Source organism: Schistocerca nitens, chromosome 2 (assembly GCF_023898315.1).
Source record: "Schistocerca nitens isolate TAMUIC-IGC-003100 chromosome 2, iqSchNite1.1, whole genome shotgun sequence".
Classification (NCBI taxonomy): domain Eukaryota; kingdom Metazoa; phylum Arthropoda; class Insecta; order Orthoptera; family Acrididae; genus Schistocerca; species Schistocerca nitens.
In genome coordinates this window covers 216,511,199-216,531,587 of record NC_064615.1, presented here as the reverse complement: position 1 = coordinate 216,531,587, position 20,389 = coordinate 216,511,199, and the positions used below count along the sequence as shown (strand labels likewise).

The following is a 20,389-nucleotide window of genomic DNA, read 5'->3' as shown; positions in this document are numbered from 1 at the left end:
CACTGCACATGCGAAGTATCTACAAATGTATTTCGCTTTCGTGTGGAGAGTAAGTGCCTCTGTACACATTAATTTTATTTTAAACTTAATGAATACTTACCTAGTTCATTAATAATTTGTATCATGTCTGACCTAAGGTTGTCAGTTATGTTGAAGAGGAGCATACAGTTTTTACAACATTTGATTTTACGAAATACCCCTAATTAATAGTTTGTCTAATATTGTGACACGTTTATCGATTCCTACTGCATCTCATGAAGTAATTGTCCAACAAAACAGAATAAATGGGTAAGAGAAATAAAGCAGAATTACCTGTCCGATTGGCGCACATTAAAGTTTTGAATTGTTGTAGCAAAAATGTCGCCGTTTTCTGTACGGATTTTCAAGCAGTGCATTTTTGTACTTCTCCAGATATCTGAAACATTACATTTAATAGACATATGGGGTACAGAATCGAAAAGTACGAGGGTGAGTCAAATGAAAACCTTAAATTTGTAATAACAAATCGAAATTTCGCGCCGTTATCATGTAAGTTGGTAAGATTGCTACAAACAGCGTGCAGAATGGCCTGTAGGTGCAGATGCACACATACCGCCGCAGTATCAGTATAAAGATGGCCGCCCCACTTGCAACTTGCACCAGGGAAGAACAGCTTTCTGTTATTCGGTTTTTCCGTAGTGAAGGTGTGAAACCTCTTGAAATTCATCGACGAATGAAGGTTCAGTACGGTGATGCATGTTTGTCACAGCAGCAAGTCTACGAATGGAGTAGGAAGTTCGTAAATGGTTTGACTTCAATGAAAGACGCTCTTCGTCCAAGTCAGGCACAACGAGTTGTGACTTCACAGAACATGGCAGCAGTTGAAGCCATAGTGACCGCCGAGTGACACTGAATGACATTGCAGCATGTTTACAGATTAGTTATGGGTCAGCACACCACACTGTGCATGATGTGCTCCAGTTTCACAATGTGTCTGCAAGATGGATGCCACGGCAGCTGACTCCTGAAAAGAGAGAACGACGTGTTGATGCTTTTGAAGAACTTCTTCGGTGCTTTGAACGAGAAGGTGATGGCTTATTTGCAAGAATCGTTACTGGGGACGAAACCTGGGTTCACTTCCACCAACCGAAAACGAAGAGAGCGAGCAAGGAATGGCGCCATTCCTCATCATCAAAACCAAAGAAGTTTCGAACAGAACCATCAGCAGGGAAGGTTATGCTGACTCTCCTTTGGAACGAAAAAGGCGTCATTTTGGAGCATTACATGCCTGGAGGGGACCACTGTCCCCAGTGCATCATACACAGATCTCCTAGAAAGTCATCTGCGGCCTGCAATCAAATCAAAGCAACGTGGATTGCTGTCAGCAGGTGTCGTTTTGCAACATGACAATGCAAGGCCTCGACTGCTCTTACAACAGTTGCAACATTCACAGACCTGCATTTTGAGTGTCTTCCTCATCCACCATACTCCCAGGCCTTGACCCAAGTGATTTCCATATGTTTGGACCACTCAAAGATGCAATGGGAGGAAAGAAGTTCCGTTCTAATGAAGAGGTACGCCACGCGGTGCATGAGTGGTTGAGCGGACTACCAAAATAATTTTTTTCTAAAGGGATTTATGCACTTCGTAAGCGCTGGAGGACTTGCATTGAGCGTGGGGGAGATTATGTTGAAAAGTGATACAGCTTTGTACCACTTCCGCACAATAAATAATATTTAAAAAAAACATTTAAAGTTTTCATTTGACTCAACCTCGTATTTTCTTTTGTGTGTCACATCTCTGTGAATTTGCTGTACTTAAAAACGAGTTTGAGTATCTTAAGCCGACTGGTTAAAATAGCTGCTGTTCGGTATCCATACCAAACAGAAATCGCCTAAGAGCTAAGGAATACATAAAAATACTGTGATATCATTCAGCGCTCCCTGCGGTGCTGCGCCATACTAATAGCCGCCATGATACGCGTGGCCATTCAACAGTTGTTCTAAAAACTGACGTTTGCTTTTACGACTACAGAATTACAGAATTTCTCTCCACGTTTGGTAACTGAGCTGTTTTGTGTGTAAACTGATGTATTTGTTTATTTGTGTAATAAAGCTTGTGTCATTCAAGTTTCCCTTGCCTTACACGTTAATCCCTGTGATAAGGAATTTTGTGACCGTTGATAATCTTGACCAAAGCTTGCAGAATACTTAGTAGCATTTCTGAAGGTCAAGGGTGTAAAATACCAATATTTTGCTGTGATTGAAAACGTAGTTGCAGGATGGAAAGTATGATGAATTACGCCTTTTTCGCGTGAATATTATACGATAGCTGACAGCTGCAATAGGCATAACGCAAATAATTCTTTTTGCTGTCTTCTGCTAAATTTTAAGTGGATTATGCTATCACATTAGAAAATATCGATTGCAAACAGAAAGATCCGTAATTTCCCATGGGAAGGTTGTTACTAGATTTAAACTATAACTTCAAATTATAATCGGATCCCTTGGCACTAAAGTAAAAGATAACAAAGTATAAGTCACTTTGAAAAACAATCTTAGCCAAAATATATAATTTTAATAGGCTATATAATGAGAAGATGATAAACAGTTTCAGCGGACAGATTTAACCAGAGATCAGTTAACAACTGGTCTGCATATTTACTGGCTGGACAGGATAGATCGTATTCTACTTGACCCATGAGTGAGAGTTTCAGCATTTGACCGATGCAACACAGTTTATTTCATTTATTGCGAATCCAAATACAAATCTGGGAACATAATACATGCAAGATTTTTGAATTCTAGTGGTAGCTTATTGAAAATGGATGCAACAGTATACTGCACACTTTTCTGCACAATAGTTAAGAAAGTGCGATCCAAATGCATGAACTGCACTATTTTCAACCGAGCCAATGTTGCACAAAACATCATTTACTACCAAGCTAGGGTCATCAGCAAACAGAAATATTTTAGAGTTACCGATAATACTAGAGGGCATATCATTTTTATAAATCAGGACAAGAGTGGCCCCAACACTGATTCCTGAGGCACCCCCACTTGACTGCACCCCAATCACATCACAGCCATTCTCAACACTGTGAAGAATGACCTTTTGCTGTCTATTGCTAAAATGAGAGGTGAACCAATTGTGAATTACTCCCCGTATTCTGTAATGGTCCAACTTCTGGAGCAACTAAATAAAAAAATATGCCTAACGTTCGAAACCTTTTCTTTAACCCATTCAGTACCTCACAGAGAAAACAGAATATAGCATTTTCAGTTGTTAAACGACTTCTAAAGCCGAACCATACATTTGATAGCAAATTGTGTGATATAAAGTGATCAATTATCCTTACATACACAGCCTTTACAATAACTTTAGCATACACCGATGGCATAGAAATAGGTCTAAAATTGTCTACATTATCCATTTTTATAAAGTGGCTTTACTAATGAGTACTTTAATCGTTCATGAAACTGGCCATTCCTTAAGAAAAACTTACAAATATGGCTAACATGTTCAGCACAGTACTTTAATATTCTGCTAGGCACTCCATCATAGCCATGAGGACCCCTAGTCTTCAGTGGTTTAATTATTGACTCAATCTCCCCCTTGTCAGTGTCACAGAGGAGTATTTCAGACATCAATCTCGGAAAGGCATTTGGCAATAAAGTTATATGATTCCCTGCAGAAACCAAATTTTTATTTAATCCACCAGCAATGCTCAGAAAATGATTTTTCAATACTGTTCATCTCTGATTTAGCAGAAACAGAAATATTTTTACTACAAAATAACTTTATATCGTCGATCTTGTGCTGCTGACCAGACACTTCCTTCACAACTGGCCATATGGTTTTAATTTTATCCTGTGAATTAGCTATTCTGTTTGTATACCACATAGTTTTTGCCCTCCTAACATCATTTTAAGCACCTTACAGTACAGTTTGTATGGGCTACTGTAGCTTGATTCTGACTACTTCTAACATTTTGATGTAATTCCTACTTTGTTCTAAATGATACCCTTATCCCACTAGTCATCCACCCAGGCTGTGTTTTAGTGCTAGTATTTTTGTGGCGGCGTTCGTAGCGACAGACAATTCGCTGTAGAAATGGCTTACGAAGTCACCGCCACACTTTTAATAGCGGGCCGACAGGTCCGCTGGAACAGTGAACAGAAAGATGAAAACCCAAACACTCTGATTAAATAAAAGTCGGTGCTTATCTTTATTAACGAAGATACAGGAACACAGTAGTGAACGTGTCTACAGAAATCTGTCTAGTTCGAGTCGGAGCGGCTAGGTCAGCGTCGGCTGACGACAAACAACAACTCTGCTGCGATGAACACACAACTGACTAGCAAGTACACAATTCGGTGGCGAGTATACAACTGAGCGGCGAATACAGAACTGTCCTAGCGCCCGCGACTCCAGCGCTTAAGAAACCAGAAGCCAGCGGTGGCGCGCGCAGACTTGCGGCGATTTCCTCTCTCGCTGGCGCTGCTTATGCGGACGGCGTCCGGACTTTGATGCTGCCAACCTTTTGGCAGCGGGCTCGGGTGGCATTACTGGCTAGGATATAACACTCCTCCCCCCCAAATCGCCGCACCGTCGTTGAGTAATGACGTGGCGAGCGTCGACGGCGGGGGAGGGGTCTGGCCGCAGGCGTAGCAGAAGAGACCGGGGCGGAGACTGTTGTCGGTGGCAGTCCCCGGTCCGCACCCCAGCATTGGCTGCGCGGGGCCTCGGGAAACACCGACTGAAAACCGAGGTCAGGGTGCACGCCTGTGACCACGGGCGCAGCTTCTGGTACTGGACGCGACGGGGCGTCGGGACCCAAGAAGAGAGGCAGCGACTCCTGACGCTGCGTCGACGGCTGCTGAGTGGGCGCCGGACAAGGCACTGCGGTGTCAGACTCCTTGGGGGTGCCCAAGGAAAGCGGCTGCAGGACAGGCTGCACAGCCACCGCTTGGGAAGGCGGCCCGGCTGAGGGGTCGACGTCCATCAGCTCCGAAGGCGGTGGCGACTGAAGAGGGACCGCAGGCGCCGGAGCGACCACCTGGGGCGCTCCCGGATGAAGCTGCGCGGGAGGCAGCAACGGGACGGGCTGTCGACGTGGTAGCGGCGACGGCTGCTGCTGCTGCCCTGGGGGCGGCAGCGAAGTCGGAAGGCGCGGCTGGAACCCGCCGCGGACCAAATCTGGGGACAAAGAACGAGCGGCAGAATCCGGGCGGCCAGCGCGGCGCAACTGGTTCTGATGCCTCCCGTGCACCCCAGTAGCACCTTGAACAGTATAAAAACCGCGATCCTGGACACTTATCACGGTACCACGTTCCCAACGACGGCGACCGTGATAAACTCTGAAAAAAACGGCGTCGTTGCGCTGAAAACGCGTGCGATGGTCAGAAGCGGCGGGTCGATCCGGGGGGTGCAACAACCGTAGTAGGGTGCGATGACGACGGCCATGGAGAAGCTCCGCAGGCGAAGAGCCGTCGCGTGGCGTGGTCCGGTACGACGACAGGAACGTGATGAGGGCCTGCTGACGAGAGTGCGTAGCACGAAGGCGGTCCATATGATCCTTGAATGTGCGTACAAAACGTTCCGCTGCACCATTCGATTGAGGGTGGAACGGCGGAGTAAGAACATGGCGAATGCCATAGGCAGAACAAAAACTTTCAAATTCAGCAGAGGTAAATTGTGGACCATTGTCAGACACTAAAACTTCTGGAAGACCCTCAATACAAAAAACTGAAGTCAACGCCTGTATAGTTTGTGCAGACGTTGTAGACTGCATGGGCACAACAAACGGAAAATTACTAAATGCATCTATCACGATGAGCCAACGAGAATGCCAATATGGACCAGCGAAATCAATATGTACTCGCTGCCAGGGACCGGCAGGGCGTGCCCACTCAAAATAGCGTTGAGGCGGAGCAGCTTGGTGTTCGGCACACGTCGAACAATCTGTAGACATCTGCGTAATCTGCTTATCAATGCCGATCCATGTACAATGACGGCGGGCAAGCTGCTTGGTGCGGACCACTCCCCAATGACCTTGATGCAACAAGTCGAGGACCTTGGATTGGAGCAATTGGGGAACCACTACACGAAGCTGGTCATTCTCGGTGCGTAACAGCAAAACTCCGTGCGAAACAGACAACAGATGACGTTGCGGATAATAGCGACGAACCACAGGATCCGATATGTCCTTTGCCTTGGACGGCCAACCACGTTGAACAAAACGTAATAGTAAACTCAGATGAGGATCCGTAGCTGTCTCACGTGCCACCTGACGATAATCAATCGGAAAATCCCGGAGGGATTGATGCTCATCGGCGTCAATCTGATGGCAAGAGTCGTCAGAGGAATCGAAGACATCATCCGCAGCAATCGGCAATCTAGAAAGCTCGTCAGCGTTTGCATGCTGAGCTGTAGGGCGATACAGTATCTCATACTGGTATTGCGATAACAAAAGAGCCCAACGTTGTAGTCTCTGAGCTGTCCGCTGAGGAACTGGTTTAGACGGATGAAACAGTGACGTCAGGGGCTTGTGATCTGTTACTAAATAGAATGGTCTACCATAGAGGTAGTGATGGAATTTTGTGACACCGAACACAATAGCCAACGCTTCCTTGTCCAATTGGCTATAATTACACTGAGCTTTGTTTAGCAATTTAGATGCGAACGCAATAGGACGTTCGGTGTTACCGACTCGGTGAGACAACACAGCACCGAGGCCGAAAGAAGAGGCATCACAAGCTAACACCAGAGGCTTGTTAGGGTCGTAATGGACCAGACAACGATCATTCAATAAAGCCTCTTTAAGCTGCTGAAAGGCTGATTGGCAATCAGCTGACCACACAAACGGAACATTCTTACGGCGGAGACGATGCAACGGTGCAGCAATCTGTGATGCATTAGGTATAAACCTAATATAATATGTCAATTTGCCAAGAACTGCTTGCAATTCATGCAGATTGCGAGGGGCGGGCAAATCACGAATAGCTGCTAAATGTTGCTGGGAGGGATGAATGCCTTGAGCATTAATAACATGTCCCAGATACTCCATCTCCGTAAGGAAAAATGAACATTTATCGATGTTGCAACGTAGGCCTGCCTGAGACAACACTGTAAACAAACACTCCAAATTACGGAAATGTTCAGCAGGCGTCCGACCGGACACAACAATATCGTCTAAATAGTTGCAACACGATGGCACATTAGCCAGACGTTGTGACAAAAAACGCTGAAAAACAGCTGGAGCTGACGCACAACCAAAAGGCAAACGCAGAAAACGGAACAACCCCAACGACGTGTTTATGACTAAATACTGTTGTGATTGCTCGTCGAGGGGCAATTGCAAATATGCTTCACGGAGATCAATTTTGGAAAAGAAACGAGCTTCCCCTAACTTATCCATCAGCTCGTCCGGCCTAGGCAAAGGAAAAGAATCAATGACAGTCTGAGGATTAACTGTCGACTTAAAATCAGCACACAAACGTAACTTGCCAGACGGTTTCTTTATAATAACTAAGGGAGAAGCCCACTGGCTCGCTGAAACGGGTTGAATAACACCGTTGTTTTGCCAACGACGAAGTTCATCTGCTACAGGTGCCCGGAGGGCGTGAGGCACTGGACGAGCACGAAAAAATCGAGGCTGAGCATTATCTTTTAACGTAATATGAGCGGCAAAGTTCGCAGCACAACCTAGTTCGTCTTTAAATATGTCACTGTATTGTTTACACAAATCGGTTATGCTGTCTTGAGGAACAACAACAGAATTAATTTGCAACACATTGTCTTGGATAGACAGGCCAAACAAGTCAAAACAGTCTAATCCGAAAATGTTTACACTGTCCGTAGCGCGGAGCACTGTGAATGAAACTGTTTTTGTATTGCCACGGAATGTGGCTGGCACGCTACATACACCTAACACAGGAATTTGTTCTCCACTATAAGTAGCCAAAGAATGTTTTGCCGCTGAAAGTTTAGGGCGGCCGATAACCGCATACGTAGCACGATTTATGAGAGTCACAGACGCACCAGTGTCTAATTGAAAATTGAAGGTCTTATCCTGGATGCGTAGCTTCACAAATAGTTTATTACACTGTCTCTGGATCGGTGCAGTGGAGGCGGAAGACACAAAATCAGCGCGTTTAGCGCGTGTTCGCTGCTTACGACAACTCGTGGGTTGGGCGGGTGGAACAACAACTCCCGCTTCACTTGCAGTCTGTACATTACTTTTTACAGCGTTTGAATTACGCCTGGGTCGCATAGCAGAGGGCTGGGTGGGTGGCTTATTGCGAACAAGTTTATTACCCACACGAACCGTGGAAGAGTCTTTAAACGCGACCTTCTGGGCGGGCTGGCTTTGAAGAACATGAATATCCATGGGCTGGGCAGCACTAGAATTGTTCTTGCGTTTACGCAAACAAACAGTCTGGATGTGTCCTTTCCTTTGACAAAAGTGACAAACCGCGTTTCTTAACGGGCAACGGTCACAAGGATGAGCAAGAACACACTTAGGGCAAGACTTAACTCTATCATTTTGCACACGCGGCTGACGAATGTGTTTAACATGACGCGGCCGGCTAGTGTTTACAGTCTGACTCTGCCGGAGGGGCCGCGGGCGTGACATAACTCGCTTAGCACAGGCAATTTGAGAAATACATGGCTGATCAAACTCACACTCAGCATAGTCAAAAGTATCTTGGGCATCAATGATGTTCATCACAGCCTCTAATGACGGGTCAGGCAACTTTAAGATAGCAGCACGAATACGAGAATCTGCAATGTTTTGAGTAATAGCGTCTCGTAACATGACATCACTGTAGGAAGCTCCACACACACAATTAAATCGGCACTGACGGGTGAGGCCCCGTAAATCTGTTAACCACTGTTTATTAGATTGATGTGGCAGTTTCTTTAATCTGAAGAACTTGAATCTGGCTGCTGCCACATGAACTCGCGACTCGAAATACTCAGCAAGCTTGTTAACAACAACGTCATAGTCTAAAGCTTCCGGCTTGGATTCCGGGAACAACTTACAAAGTAGTCGATAGACTTCCACGCCTGCAGTGGAAATTAAATAAAGCTGCCGCTCAGTACCCGTGATTTTGTAGACTATCATGTGCGCCTGCAACTGCGCGAAATATTCTCGCCATTCTTCTCTTGATGCATCAAAAGCACGGAAAGGTGGTGCTGCCTGTGCTTGTTCCTGTTGTGTTGGAGGATTAGCCGCTTGTTTGGCGATTGCTTCCACCAGACTTTGTATTTGCTGACTCTGTAACAAGATCAACTGTTGTAATTCGGCAGACATAGTGAACACAAATTAAACCAGCCCCCAAAAGTTTCTCGCTATAATTAGTATAACCAGAAACAAGCTGAACCAGCCCTGCACACGAGTTCGGAAGCCCTCGTCGCCAGTTTTGTGGCGGCGTTCGTAGCGACAAACAATTCGCTGTAGAAACGGCTTACGAAGTCACCGCCACACTTTTAATAGCGGGCCGACAGGTCCGCTGGAACAGTGAACAGAAAGATGAAAACCCAAACACTCTGATTAAATAAAAGTCGGTACTTATCTTTATTAACGAAGATACAGGAACACAGTAGTGAACTCCGTGTCTACAGAAATCTGTCTAGTTCGAGTCGGAGCGGCTAGGTCAGCGTCGGCTGACGACAAACAACAACTCTGCTGCGATGAACACACAACTGACTAGCAAGTACACAATTCGGTGGCGAGTATACAACTGAGCGGCGAATACAGAACTGTCCTAGCGCCCGCGACTCCAGCGCTTAAGAAACCAGAAGCCAGCGGTGGCGCGCGCAGACTTGCGGCGATTTCCTCTCTCGCTGGCGCTGCTTATGCGGACGGCGTCCGGACTTTGATGCTGCCAACCTTTTGGCAGCGGGCTCGGGTGGCATTACTGGCTAGGATATAACAAGTATCCCGTTTAGAACGTTCCAATGGAAAACAACTCCCAAAGAGCATGAGCAACTTGTTAAGAAAAGCATTGTATTTGTCATCTATCTTATCGGCACTATAAACATGCTGCCTCTCTTGTTCCCTTACGAGGTTTAAAAACCCCTCTATTGCTGGTGGATTAACTTTCCTAAATAGTTTGTAATTGTATGTGACACTTGTTTCAATACAAAACACTTTTAGTGTTAAAATTTATGCATCATGGCCTGAAAGGCCAGTCACCCTTTTACCAAAACAATGCTCATCTAGTAATGAAGAATGGATAAAAATATTGTCAATGGTTGTGCTGTTGTTGCCTTGCACCCTAGTTGGAAAAAAACAGTCTGCATCAGACCACATGAATTTAGGACACCTACCAACATCCTTTTTCTTACACAATCATGTACAAAATTAATATTGAAGTCACCACATGTAACTAATTTATGGTACTTCCTATAAAGTGAATCAAGAAGCCTCTAGCTTGAGCAAAAACTCTTTGAAGTTAGAGTTAGGGGACCTATAAACAACAACAATTAGAAGTTTAGTTTCACTAAATACAACTGCCCCTACACAACATTCTAATATCTGTTCAGTGCTGTGCCGTGATACGTCTATGGACTTAAATGGAATGCTGTTTTTTAGGTACGTGGCTGCTCCCCCATCCCTTAAGGAACTTCTTGAAAAACAGCCAGCTAATATGTATCCTGGTAAAGGAAGCCTCTGAATTGTCAAATTATTTAAGCTGTGCTCCGATATACCAATAATTCCAGAGTCAACATCTAAAGGCAGTTCACTAACTTTATCTCTAATACCTCTTACATTTTGATGAAATACGCTAACTACTTCACTACTTGGAAACATGACGTCCTCCTAAGGTGATTCCTTCAGCAGGTATGTCTATCAGCTGACTTCAGTCTAAAAAAGATGCAGCTCTAACACCAACTACTACAGGAATTTTCAATGAGTGATCCCACCACCACCCGCTACACTGTCACCTGATCTCTGTTAAATCTGTCCGCTGAAACTGTTTATTATCTTTATTATATAGGTTGAAATTTTGCCAAATGACTACCGAACAAAAGGATGCCAAGATTTTTTTACAAAGTGAGTTATACTTCGGTATCTTTTACTTGGGTACCAAGGGATCCGATTATAATTTGATGCAATTTACACAGGATGTTTCGGGAATTCCATTACAGACTTCTAGAACATGTAGTGGGGAGTGAGTACATAATATTCTGAATACGAACCGATATCAGGAAACGTATCGTTTTCGTGTTACAACCATTTGAAAGTTTGTTGGTCACGCAACCACTTTTACAAATAATTCATTAATAGAGACCCAGTACATGACCTGTTTTACAATTCCACTCGTTAATAATCAAAGAAACAAAAAGGGAACTTAACCAGTTTTCTCAAAGACTGTTGTGTACAATGGCGTATTCTTGAAGCTTCACAGTCACACCTGCTAACGATGAAGGTACCCCTTACTCGAACCTATTGGGTAATTGTGGCAAAAAGGATATGTGTTGGAGTCGGAAGTTGTGGATAACGATCTAGATAAAGGCGACGAGCAGCTCTTCCGTTACCATGAGCTTCACTATGTAGGGAAGCAGCCTACTCACGCTGTAGTAAATTCACATCAGTCTTTCCATTGTGTGCCAGCCAGTCTGCTGTAACTAGCTCTGATGTCATAAATATTGCGCAATACTTTAAAAATCAAGCAAATAACCTAAAACATTTCTAGCATGTCAGGAATAATGCTAAATTAATGTGTGTTGAATATCAGTTCGATAACTTAAGCCAGTTTCGAAATTTGGACGTTTTTCTGTAAAAATCATTGGCGCAACAGAAAAGAGCTAGAGACTTCAAAATTTAGATTTAGATTCATCTTTCATAATAATTTAATAAAAACAGTACTTTGGATTTCACAAATTAAAATTTTAGTGGAAATTCATGATTTTCTGGTTTTCATCTCAAAACTTAAGGAAGCAAGATAGATTAAGTAGGCTAATAAATAGGGCTAGGATGTTTAGATTTAAATAGGTTGGAGATCCGCTATGACTATGAAGATGTGAAAAGTTTCATTTGAATACCTATAAAATTATAGCGATAGCGTATCTCAAAAGGGCCAGTTCAGAGCTCATCTACTGCGTGCAGTGCAATTAAATTAATTCTCTCGCCCAAAATATTTAACTTAGCCACGTCAAAATTTTATTATCAATACTTAACTGCGTGCTGAATGCACATTTAAATTAAGAGCTTCATCGGCCATCAGCAAGAGAAGCTATGATTTATTAGGTAACTTAAAGTGGTGCCTTACTAGCCCAGCGGCTAGTCGGGAGAGCCGATTTGATCAGGCGTTCCCTCAGCCGTCCGCACCGCGGCTTTATATATAAGAGCGCTGCGCGAGGAAGAAAGGCCCCAGTTCTCTCCAGACGCTGAATAACACGCCATCTGTGTCGGGAGCCGCGTCGCGTCGGTATCACAGCTACAAACAGCCTCGGATGCCGTATTCAGTTACTCGAGATGCGCGTAACCATGAAATCATTTCAAGTGATTTTTATTATCTAGCTTCAGTTTGCGTATTGTCGTATTTTCACGTGCCGTCGCGGGACAGACATTCTACCAATTATTTAGCGTGGCGTTTGATGAAATATTCTCATCAAATTATGGCGAGCATTCTTTTTAACATTTAATTCGGACATTTATAGTTGCATCAGCGCATTAGACTCTGAACTGCTCTGTTAGTTAGGTTGTAGGGATACTTGTGTTTTTTATCAGTGACTTTCAGAATATACTCAACTATTTTGGAATATCGTTTTTGATTATAAATCCCGGACAATCTCCTAATTCCTCAGAGCTATAAGCTGCAGCTATAATTGTATTCTCAGATGAAGTGGGCACTAGGAATTCTAATTACAGGCTTCACGTTTTGTTAAATCACTTTCTGGGTGCTAAAAGTAATTAGAGAGCCAGTGTTGAGAACGGCGAAAGACAGCATTAGTAACATTCTAAAAGCCAGAAACTAATTTAACATTGAAACATTTATGCAACAGCAATTATATTTTCAATCCTAACAAACTCGCAGGCCCACAAGTATACATTAGGATCGTGACGGTGTATTCTGCAAACGTGTACTCAGCCATGTTTCTCTAACACGTACAAAGACGTGAATCCTCTCCAATCTCGCCAGAGAGCTAGGATAGACCTTAAATGACTTCAGCCGATCCGACGTAAGCATCCCTCACTGTTGTTCACCTAACTAGCAAACATACTTTCAAACGACTGTAGCAGGGAAATGTAACGTTTCCGGACATGGGTTCCAGTTCAGAACATTGTCTACTCGCTCCAATCTACTAGTCCTTGAAATTTGTAATGGCAATTTTCGAGCACCCTGTATAAAATCAAATTTTTCGTAGAACTTTTGTCTGTGAAATCTCTGCTCCTCCCAACTTGTGGGTTACAGATATCTCCTAGTGATACCGGAATTTTTCTGTAATGGATACGTTTTATTTGTAGCAAAGGGCGTATTAAGCCATACGATGATTGATCCTAAACTCAAGTATCAATACTGTGTCTTCTGTTCCTGAATGTCACGCAATCCATCGTCTAGTATGCATGTGTTATGCTGAAGGACAATGTACGTCAAGTGTCCGTCCGCTATAAATACGGGTAATATCGATCGTCGCAGTAACTGTTGAACAGCATTGGTTGGACGTTATTTCGGTCTTACGTGATGCATTATCTAAGAATATTCTACTCCACACCTATTTGTTTTGATAAGATAAAACCTGACTTAGACGTAATCAGTTTGCTACACTGTCGTCGCGTTACTGTCACTCTACGGTATTTTTTCTCTCTGTGGAACACTGTGCGTAAGCGATCACCAGAGATAACCTATCCATGACGTTATTCTCGCATCAAAGAACATAGTGAATTAGCGCTACAACCTTGTGGACCTACCAACTTTTTCTGAAAGAACAAAACCTATGGCGCCACAACTGATGTACGACAGCAGTTTGTGAGGAATGGCGAAAGGAGGGAAAAATAGGAGAGGCTTTTAATAAGTAATGAAACTTTTTTTTCTTCTAGGTAAATTCCAGTTGCAAAAATGCGGCATTTTCTGTGGGATATAGTGGACTACACCCTCTTCAGCCCCTATAGTTTTATGAAGTTTCGATTGGTGGCTTCGCAATACATATCCTTCGGAGGTACGTTTTAAGCAGAGAACTGTCATAGAGTTTCTTTTGGCGGAAAACCAGAACATCGCAGATGTTATTAGGCGCTTGTAGAATGTCTACGGAGACCTACCTGGAGGCGAACAAAAGCAGGGAGAGTTGGGCGAGGCGTCTGTCCATCACAACTACGTCGCGCAAACCTTGCCGGCCGCCCACAGCTGTGACTCCTGCAGTGTTGGAATGTGCTGACACTCTCATTAGAGGTTATCGATGGTTCACAATCAAACACCTCGCTGTTCAACTGGATGTCTTTGTTAGTAGTGCTGGCACATTCGTCAACCAGTTGGGATACTCAAAGGCGTGTTCCCGCTAGGTTTCTCGCTGCCTAACAGAAGACCATAAAGAACAACCGAGGACCATCTCTGCGGAATTGCTTGCGTGCTACGAAGCCGATCGTGACAATTTTTGTCGAACATCGTCAAAGGCAATGAAACATGTGTTCACAACTTCGAACCGGTAGCAATACGGCAATCCATGGATTGGCACCTCACCGTATTTCCTACGACGCTCAAAACCGTACCCTCAGCAGACGAAGTCATGGCAACGGGCTTCTGGAACTGTGAAGAGGTCATTCGGATGTCCTCCCTCATGATGCAACGATCAACTCGCAAGTCTCTTGGAAATTGAACAGACGACTTCAGCGTATTCATCATCACAAAAATGCAAACGAACTTCTCCTTCTCCATGCTAATGCAAGGCCTCGCCGAAGTCTGCGCACCATAAAACTAGGGGACTGAGGAAAGAATTTCAGCGTGTCGTCACGACAAAAATGCAAAGGAACTTCTCCTTCTCCATAACAACGCAAGGCCTCTGCGCACCATAGAGAAGGCCACGAAACTCGGAAATTGAAGAAACGATTTCAGCATTCTCGTCGACCCAAAAATGCAAACGAACTTCTCCTTCTCCAAAACAACGCATGGCCACACACAAGTCTGCGCTGTCGTCTCCGCATTGGCCATACCAGGCTGACCCATTGTTTTCTTTTGCGTGATGAGCCACCCCCACTTTGTGGTTGTGGAGCCTTCCAGCCAGTAGCCCACATTTTAGTTGAATGCCCCCATCTTTTGCCTCTGCGTGCTAAGTACAGACTCCCCCACACTTTACCTTTGATGTTGACTGACGATTCCCGGATGGTCGACCTGGTTCTCGGTTTCCTCCGGGAAAGTGGTTTTTATTCTCAGTTTTAAGGTTTTTAATCTCTCTCTGGTGTTGGGGCAGACCGGTGAGTGTTGGGGTATCTAGTGGTCTAGGGGTAGCGTCTTTGATACATAACCAAAACGTCTTCGGTCCCGGGTTCGATCCCCGCCACTGTCTAAATTTTGATAAATAATCAGCATTGGCGGCCGAAGACTTCCGGCATAAGAAGTCAGCCTCATTCTGCCAACGGCCTTGTCAAAGAGGGCGGAGGAGCGGATAGAGGTTCAGGGCACTCTCTTGACCTAGGGGTGGGAAATTGCCCCTAAAGGCGGAAGAATCAGCAATTATCAACGACATGAGGATGCAGAAGGCAATGGAAACCAATGCATTAAAGACACGTAACGTGTATCCACAGGACATGTGGCCTGTAATTGAAGAAGTATCATGATGATCTCTCCATTGGCAAAAGATTCCTGAATAGTCCCCCATTCGGATCTCTGGGAGGGGACTGCCAAGGGGGAGGTTACCATGAGAAAAAGATTGAATAATCAACGAAAGGATAACGTTCTACGAGTCGGGGCGTGGAATGTCAGAAACTTGAACGTGGTAGGGAAACCAGAAAATCTGAAAAGGGAAATGCAAAGGCTCAATCTAGATATAGTAGGGGTCAGTGAAGTGAAGTGGAAGGAAGACAAGGATTTCTGGTCAGATGAGTATCGGGTAATATCAACAGCAGCAGAAAATGGTATAACAGGTGTAGGATTCGTTATGAATAGGAAGGTAGGGCAGAGGGTGTGTTACTGTGAACAGTTCAGTGACCGGGTTGTTCTAATCAGAATCGACAGCAGACCAACACCGACAACGATAGTTCAGGTATACATGCCGACGTCGCAAGCTGAAGATGAACAGATAGAGAAAGTGTATGAGGATGTTGAAAGGTTAATGCAGTACGTAAAGGGGGACGAAAATCTAATAGTCATGGGCGACTGGAATGCAGTTGTAGGGGAAGGAGTAGAAGAAATGGTTACAGAAGAATATGGGCTTGGGACGAGGAATGAAAGAGGAGAAAGACTAATTGAGTTCTGTAACAAGTTTCAGCTAGTAATAGCGAATACCCTGTTCAAGAATCACAAGAGGAGGAGGTATACTTGGAAAAGGCCGGGAGATACGGAAAGATTTCAATTAGATTACATCATGGTCAGACAGAGATTCCGAAATCAGATACTGGATTGTAAGGCGTACCCAGGAGCAGATATAGACTCGGATCACAATATAGTAGTGATGAAGAGTAGGCTGAAGTTCAAGACATTAGTCAGGAAGAATCAATACGCAAAGAAGTGGGATACGGAAGTACTAAGGAATGACGAGATACGTTTGAAGTTCTCTAACGCTATAGATACAGCAATAAGGAATAGCGCAGTAGGCAGTACAGTTGAAGAGGAATGGACATCTCTAAAAAGGGTCATCACAGAAGTTGGGAAGGAAAACATAGGTACAAAGAAGGTAGCTGCGAAGAAATAATGGGTAACAGAAGAAATACTTCAGTTGATTGATGAAAGGAGGAAGTACAAACATGTTCCGGGAAAATCAGGAATACAGAAATACAAGTCGCTGAGGAATGAAATAAATAGGAAGTGCAGGGAAGCTAAGACGAAATGGCTGCAGGAAAAATGTGAAGACATCGAAAAAGATATGATTGTCGGAAGGACAGACTCAGCATACAGGAAAGTCAAAACAACCTTTGGTGTCATTAAAAGCAACGGTGGTAACATTAAGAGTGCAACGGGAATTCCACTGTTAAATGCAGAGGAGAGAGCAGATAGGTGGAAAGAATACATTGAAAGCCTCTATGAGGGTGAAGATTTGTCTGATGTGATAGAAGAAGAAACAGGATTTGATTTAGAAGAGATAGGGGATCCAGTATTAGAATCGGAATTTAAAAGAGCTTTGGAGGACTTACGGTCAAATAAGGTAGAAGGGATAGATAACATTCCATCAGAATTTCTAAAATCATTGGGGGAAGTGGCAACAAAACGACTATTCACGTTGGTGTGTAGAATATATGAGTCTGGCGACATACCATCTGACTTTCGGAAAAGCATCATCCACACAATTCCGAAGACGGCAAGAGCTGACAAGTGCGAGAATTATCGCACAATCAGCTTAACAGCTCATGCATCGAAGCTGCTTACAAGAATAATATACAGAAGAATGGAAAAGAAAATTGAGAATGCGCTAGGTGACGATTAGTATGGCTTTAGGAAAAGTAAAGGGACGAGAGGGGCAATTCTGACGTTACGGCTAATAATGGAAGCAAGGCTAAAGAAAAATCAAGACACTTTCATAGGATTTGTCGACCTGGAAAAAGCGTTCGACAATATAAAATGGAGCAAGCTGTTCGAGATTCTGAAAAAAGTAGGGGTAAGCTAGAGGGAGAGACGGGTCATATACAATATGTACAACAACCAAGAGGGAATAATATGAGTGGGCGATCAAGAACAAAGTGCTCGTATTAAGAAGGGTGTAAATGGCTGTAGCCTTTCGCCCCTACTCTTCAATCTGTACATCGAGGAAGCAATGATGGAAATAAAAGAAAGATTCAGGAGTGGAATTAAAATACAAGATGAAAGGATATCAATGATACGATTCGCTGATGACATTGCTCTCCTGAGTGAAAGTGAAGAAGAATTAAATGATCTGCTGAACGGAATGAACAGTCTAATGAGTACACAGTATGGATTGAGAGTAAATCGGAGAAAGACGTAGGTAATGAGAAGTAGTAGAAATGAGAATAGCGAGAAACTTAACATCAGGATTGATAGACACGAAGTCAATGAAGTTAAGGAATTCTGCTACCTAGGCAGTAAAATAACCAATGACGGACGGTGCAAGGAGGACATCAAAAGCAGACTCGCTATGGCAAAAAAGGCATTTCTGGCCAAGAGAAGTCTACTAATATCAAATACCGGCCTTAATTTGAGGAAGAAATTTCTGAGGATGTACGTCAGGAGTACAGCATTGTATGGTAGTGAAACATGGACTGTGGGAAAACCGGAACAGAGGAGAATCGAAGCATTTGAGATGTGGTGCTATAGACGAATGTTGAAAATTAGGTGCACTGATAAGGTAAGGAATGAGGAGGTTCTACACAGAGTCGGAGAGGAAAGGAATATGTAGAAAACACTTATAAGGAGAAGGGACAGGATGATAGGACATCTGCTAAGACATGAGGGAATGAGTTCCATGGTACAAGAGGGAGCTGTAGAGGGCAAAAACTGTAGAGGAAGACAGAGATTGGAATACGTCAAGCAAATAATTGAGGACGTAGGTTGCTAGTGCTACTCTGAGATGAAGAGGTTAGCACAGGAAAGGAATTCGTGGCGGGCCGCATCAAACCAGTCAGTGACTGATGACCAAAAAGAAAAGCCGTGTTTGGAGATTCCCGACTCCCCTCCCTGACTGAGATCCTCTTTTCTTCCCCTTTTACTCTGTTTTTATCATTTTTTTTTAAGGATTGGTTAGTCTCCTTTTCCCCTACGCACTTCTTCATTCTAGCGGTTGGACCTTTTACGTCGCAAGTGGTCTTGCCTCTGCTGCTTCAGCATAGCGCTGGGTTCGCTCCTCTTGCTGACTTACCTCATTTTGTTTTTACCAGTGACAACATGACTTTACATTTTTTAGCCTTTTCCCTTTTATTGTTCTGATATTTCTGACATGTCACACTATCGGAATGGACCACATTTAAAACAAGGGACTGATGACCTTGCTGGTTGGTCCCTTAAACCCCAACCAACAACAACACCCGAGAGTGGATCGCAAAACTTCATTAGACTGCTCATCGTCATCTCGCGCCTTCCGATTTCCACATGTCTGGCCCAATGAAGGTTGCACCCTGTGCGAAGCAGTGAGTGAATAATGGAGAGGTTGGTGATGTAGCAAGACGTTGGCTTCGACGCCGTCGCAATGAACGGAGATTATGTCAAAAAATACGGTTTTGTAGCCGAAAGAGTGGGGATTATAACGGTGAATTGGAATTCTGAATAAATTCAACCTGCTTTCAGAACCAAATGAGTCGCATTGCTTATTGAACACCCCTGGTAAAAAAGACTCTTCCCGACAGGAGTGAGCTGGTCACCTGGGCCCGTTCGCTGCGCTTCCAGATGCCCTGGCTGCTGAACCCTGCAGCGGCCATCAGCTCTTGGCACGACCCCTCACCTGCAAATGGCTCTGAGCGCTATGGGACTTAACTTCTGAGGTCATCAGTCCCCTAGAACTTAGAACTACTTAAACCTAACTAACCTAAGGACATCACACACACCCATGCCCGAGGCAGGATTCGAACCTGCGACCGTAGCGGTCTCGCGGTTCCAGACTGTAGCGCCTAGAACCGCTCGGCCACTCCGGCCGGCCCCTCACCTGCAGGAGCCGGCTTGCCGGTCCTTGGCTCCAGTCCACGGCGCTCCATCCATCACGACCTGGCGGGCAAGCCGTGGCCGGCGCCACGAGGCACTGTGCCATCAGTTATTCATTTGTCTCCACAATGGCGCCCTCTCCAGCCGTGAAATATTAGCGCGGCACGGCCGCCTGCCCAAGCGCTGGAAAAGAGCTCTGTCTCCCCCCCGAGTTATTCTATCAACCTCCCCTTCCCTCCTCCCCTCCCACCCCTCCCCACCAACCCGCCCCACAGAGTCACCATCGCAAAATCACACGCTCTGCGACGAATTTACGCCTCGCTGGGCCAAATATAAATATTATTGATGGGCCGGCACGTATTTCACGGCATCGCCCGACACAGACATACCCACACATTGCCTACTACCATCTCTCCTTTCTCGCCTGTCAGACGTCGAGTGCAAAAGCCCGGCAATTCCTCTGGGGCCGTTGAAAATTTTCGGCGTAGCCGGCCCGTTGGGCGTGATTTACACCGCCGATGCTTTACTGGCAGGAATCGTTCGTCCTGACGCACCCGGAGCGACCCTGCATTTGCGAATCCAGAGCTGGAGAAGTGTGTCAGCGAGTAGGCTCCAGACAGCCGCTCGCAGAGTGTTGACGTACACTGGACAGCCGACAC

At 44.7% G+C, this 20,389-nt stretch overlaps 1 protein-coding gene across 1 annotated transcript; it reads right to left on the bottom strand.

Annotated features, from left to right (window-relative positions):
* Positions 1 to 330: 330 nt before the first annotated feature.
* On the bottom strand, positions 331 to 19,783 carry LOC126234934 (uncharacterized). Its single transcript, XM_049943673.1, has 3 exons — positions 19,735 to 19,783; positions 4,740 to 5,178; positions 331 to 415 (listed from the first exon to the last, which is right to left on the bottom strand). The coding sequence occupies exons 1-3, from the start codon at positions 19,781 to 19,783 to the stop codon at positions 331 to 333; spliced, it is 573 nt and encodes a 190-aa protein (XP_049799630.1).
* Between the last annotated feature and the right edge of the window lie 606 nt (positions 19,784 to 20,389).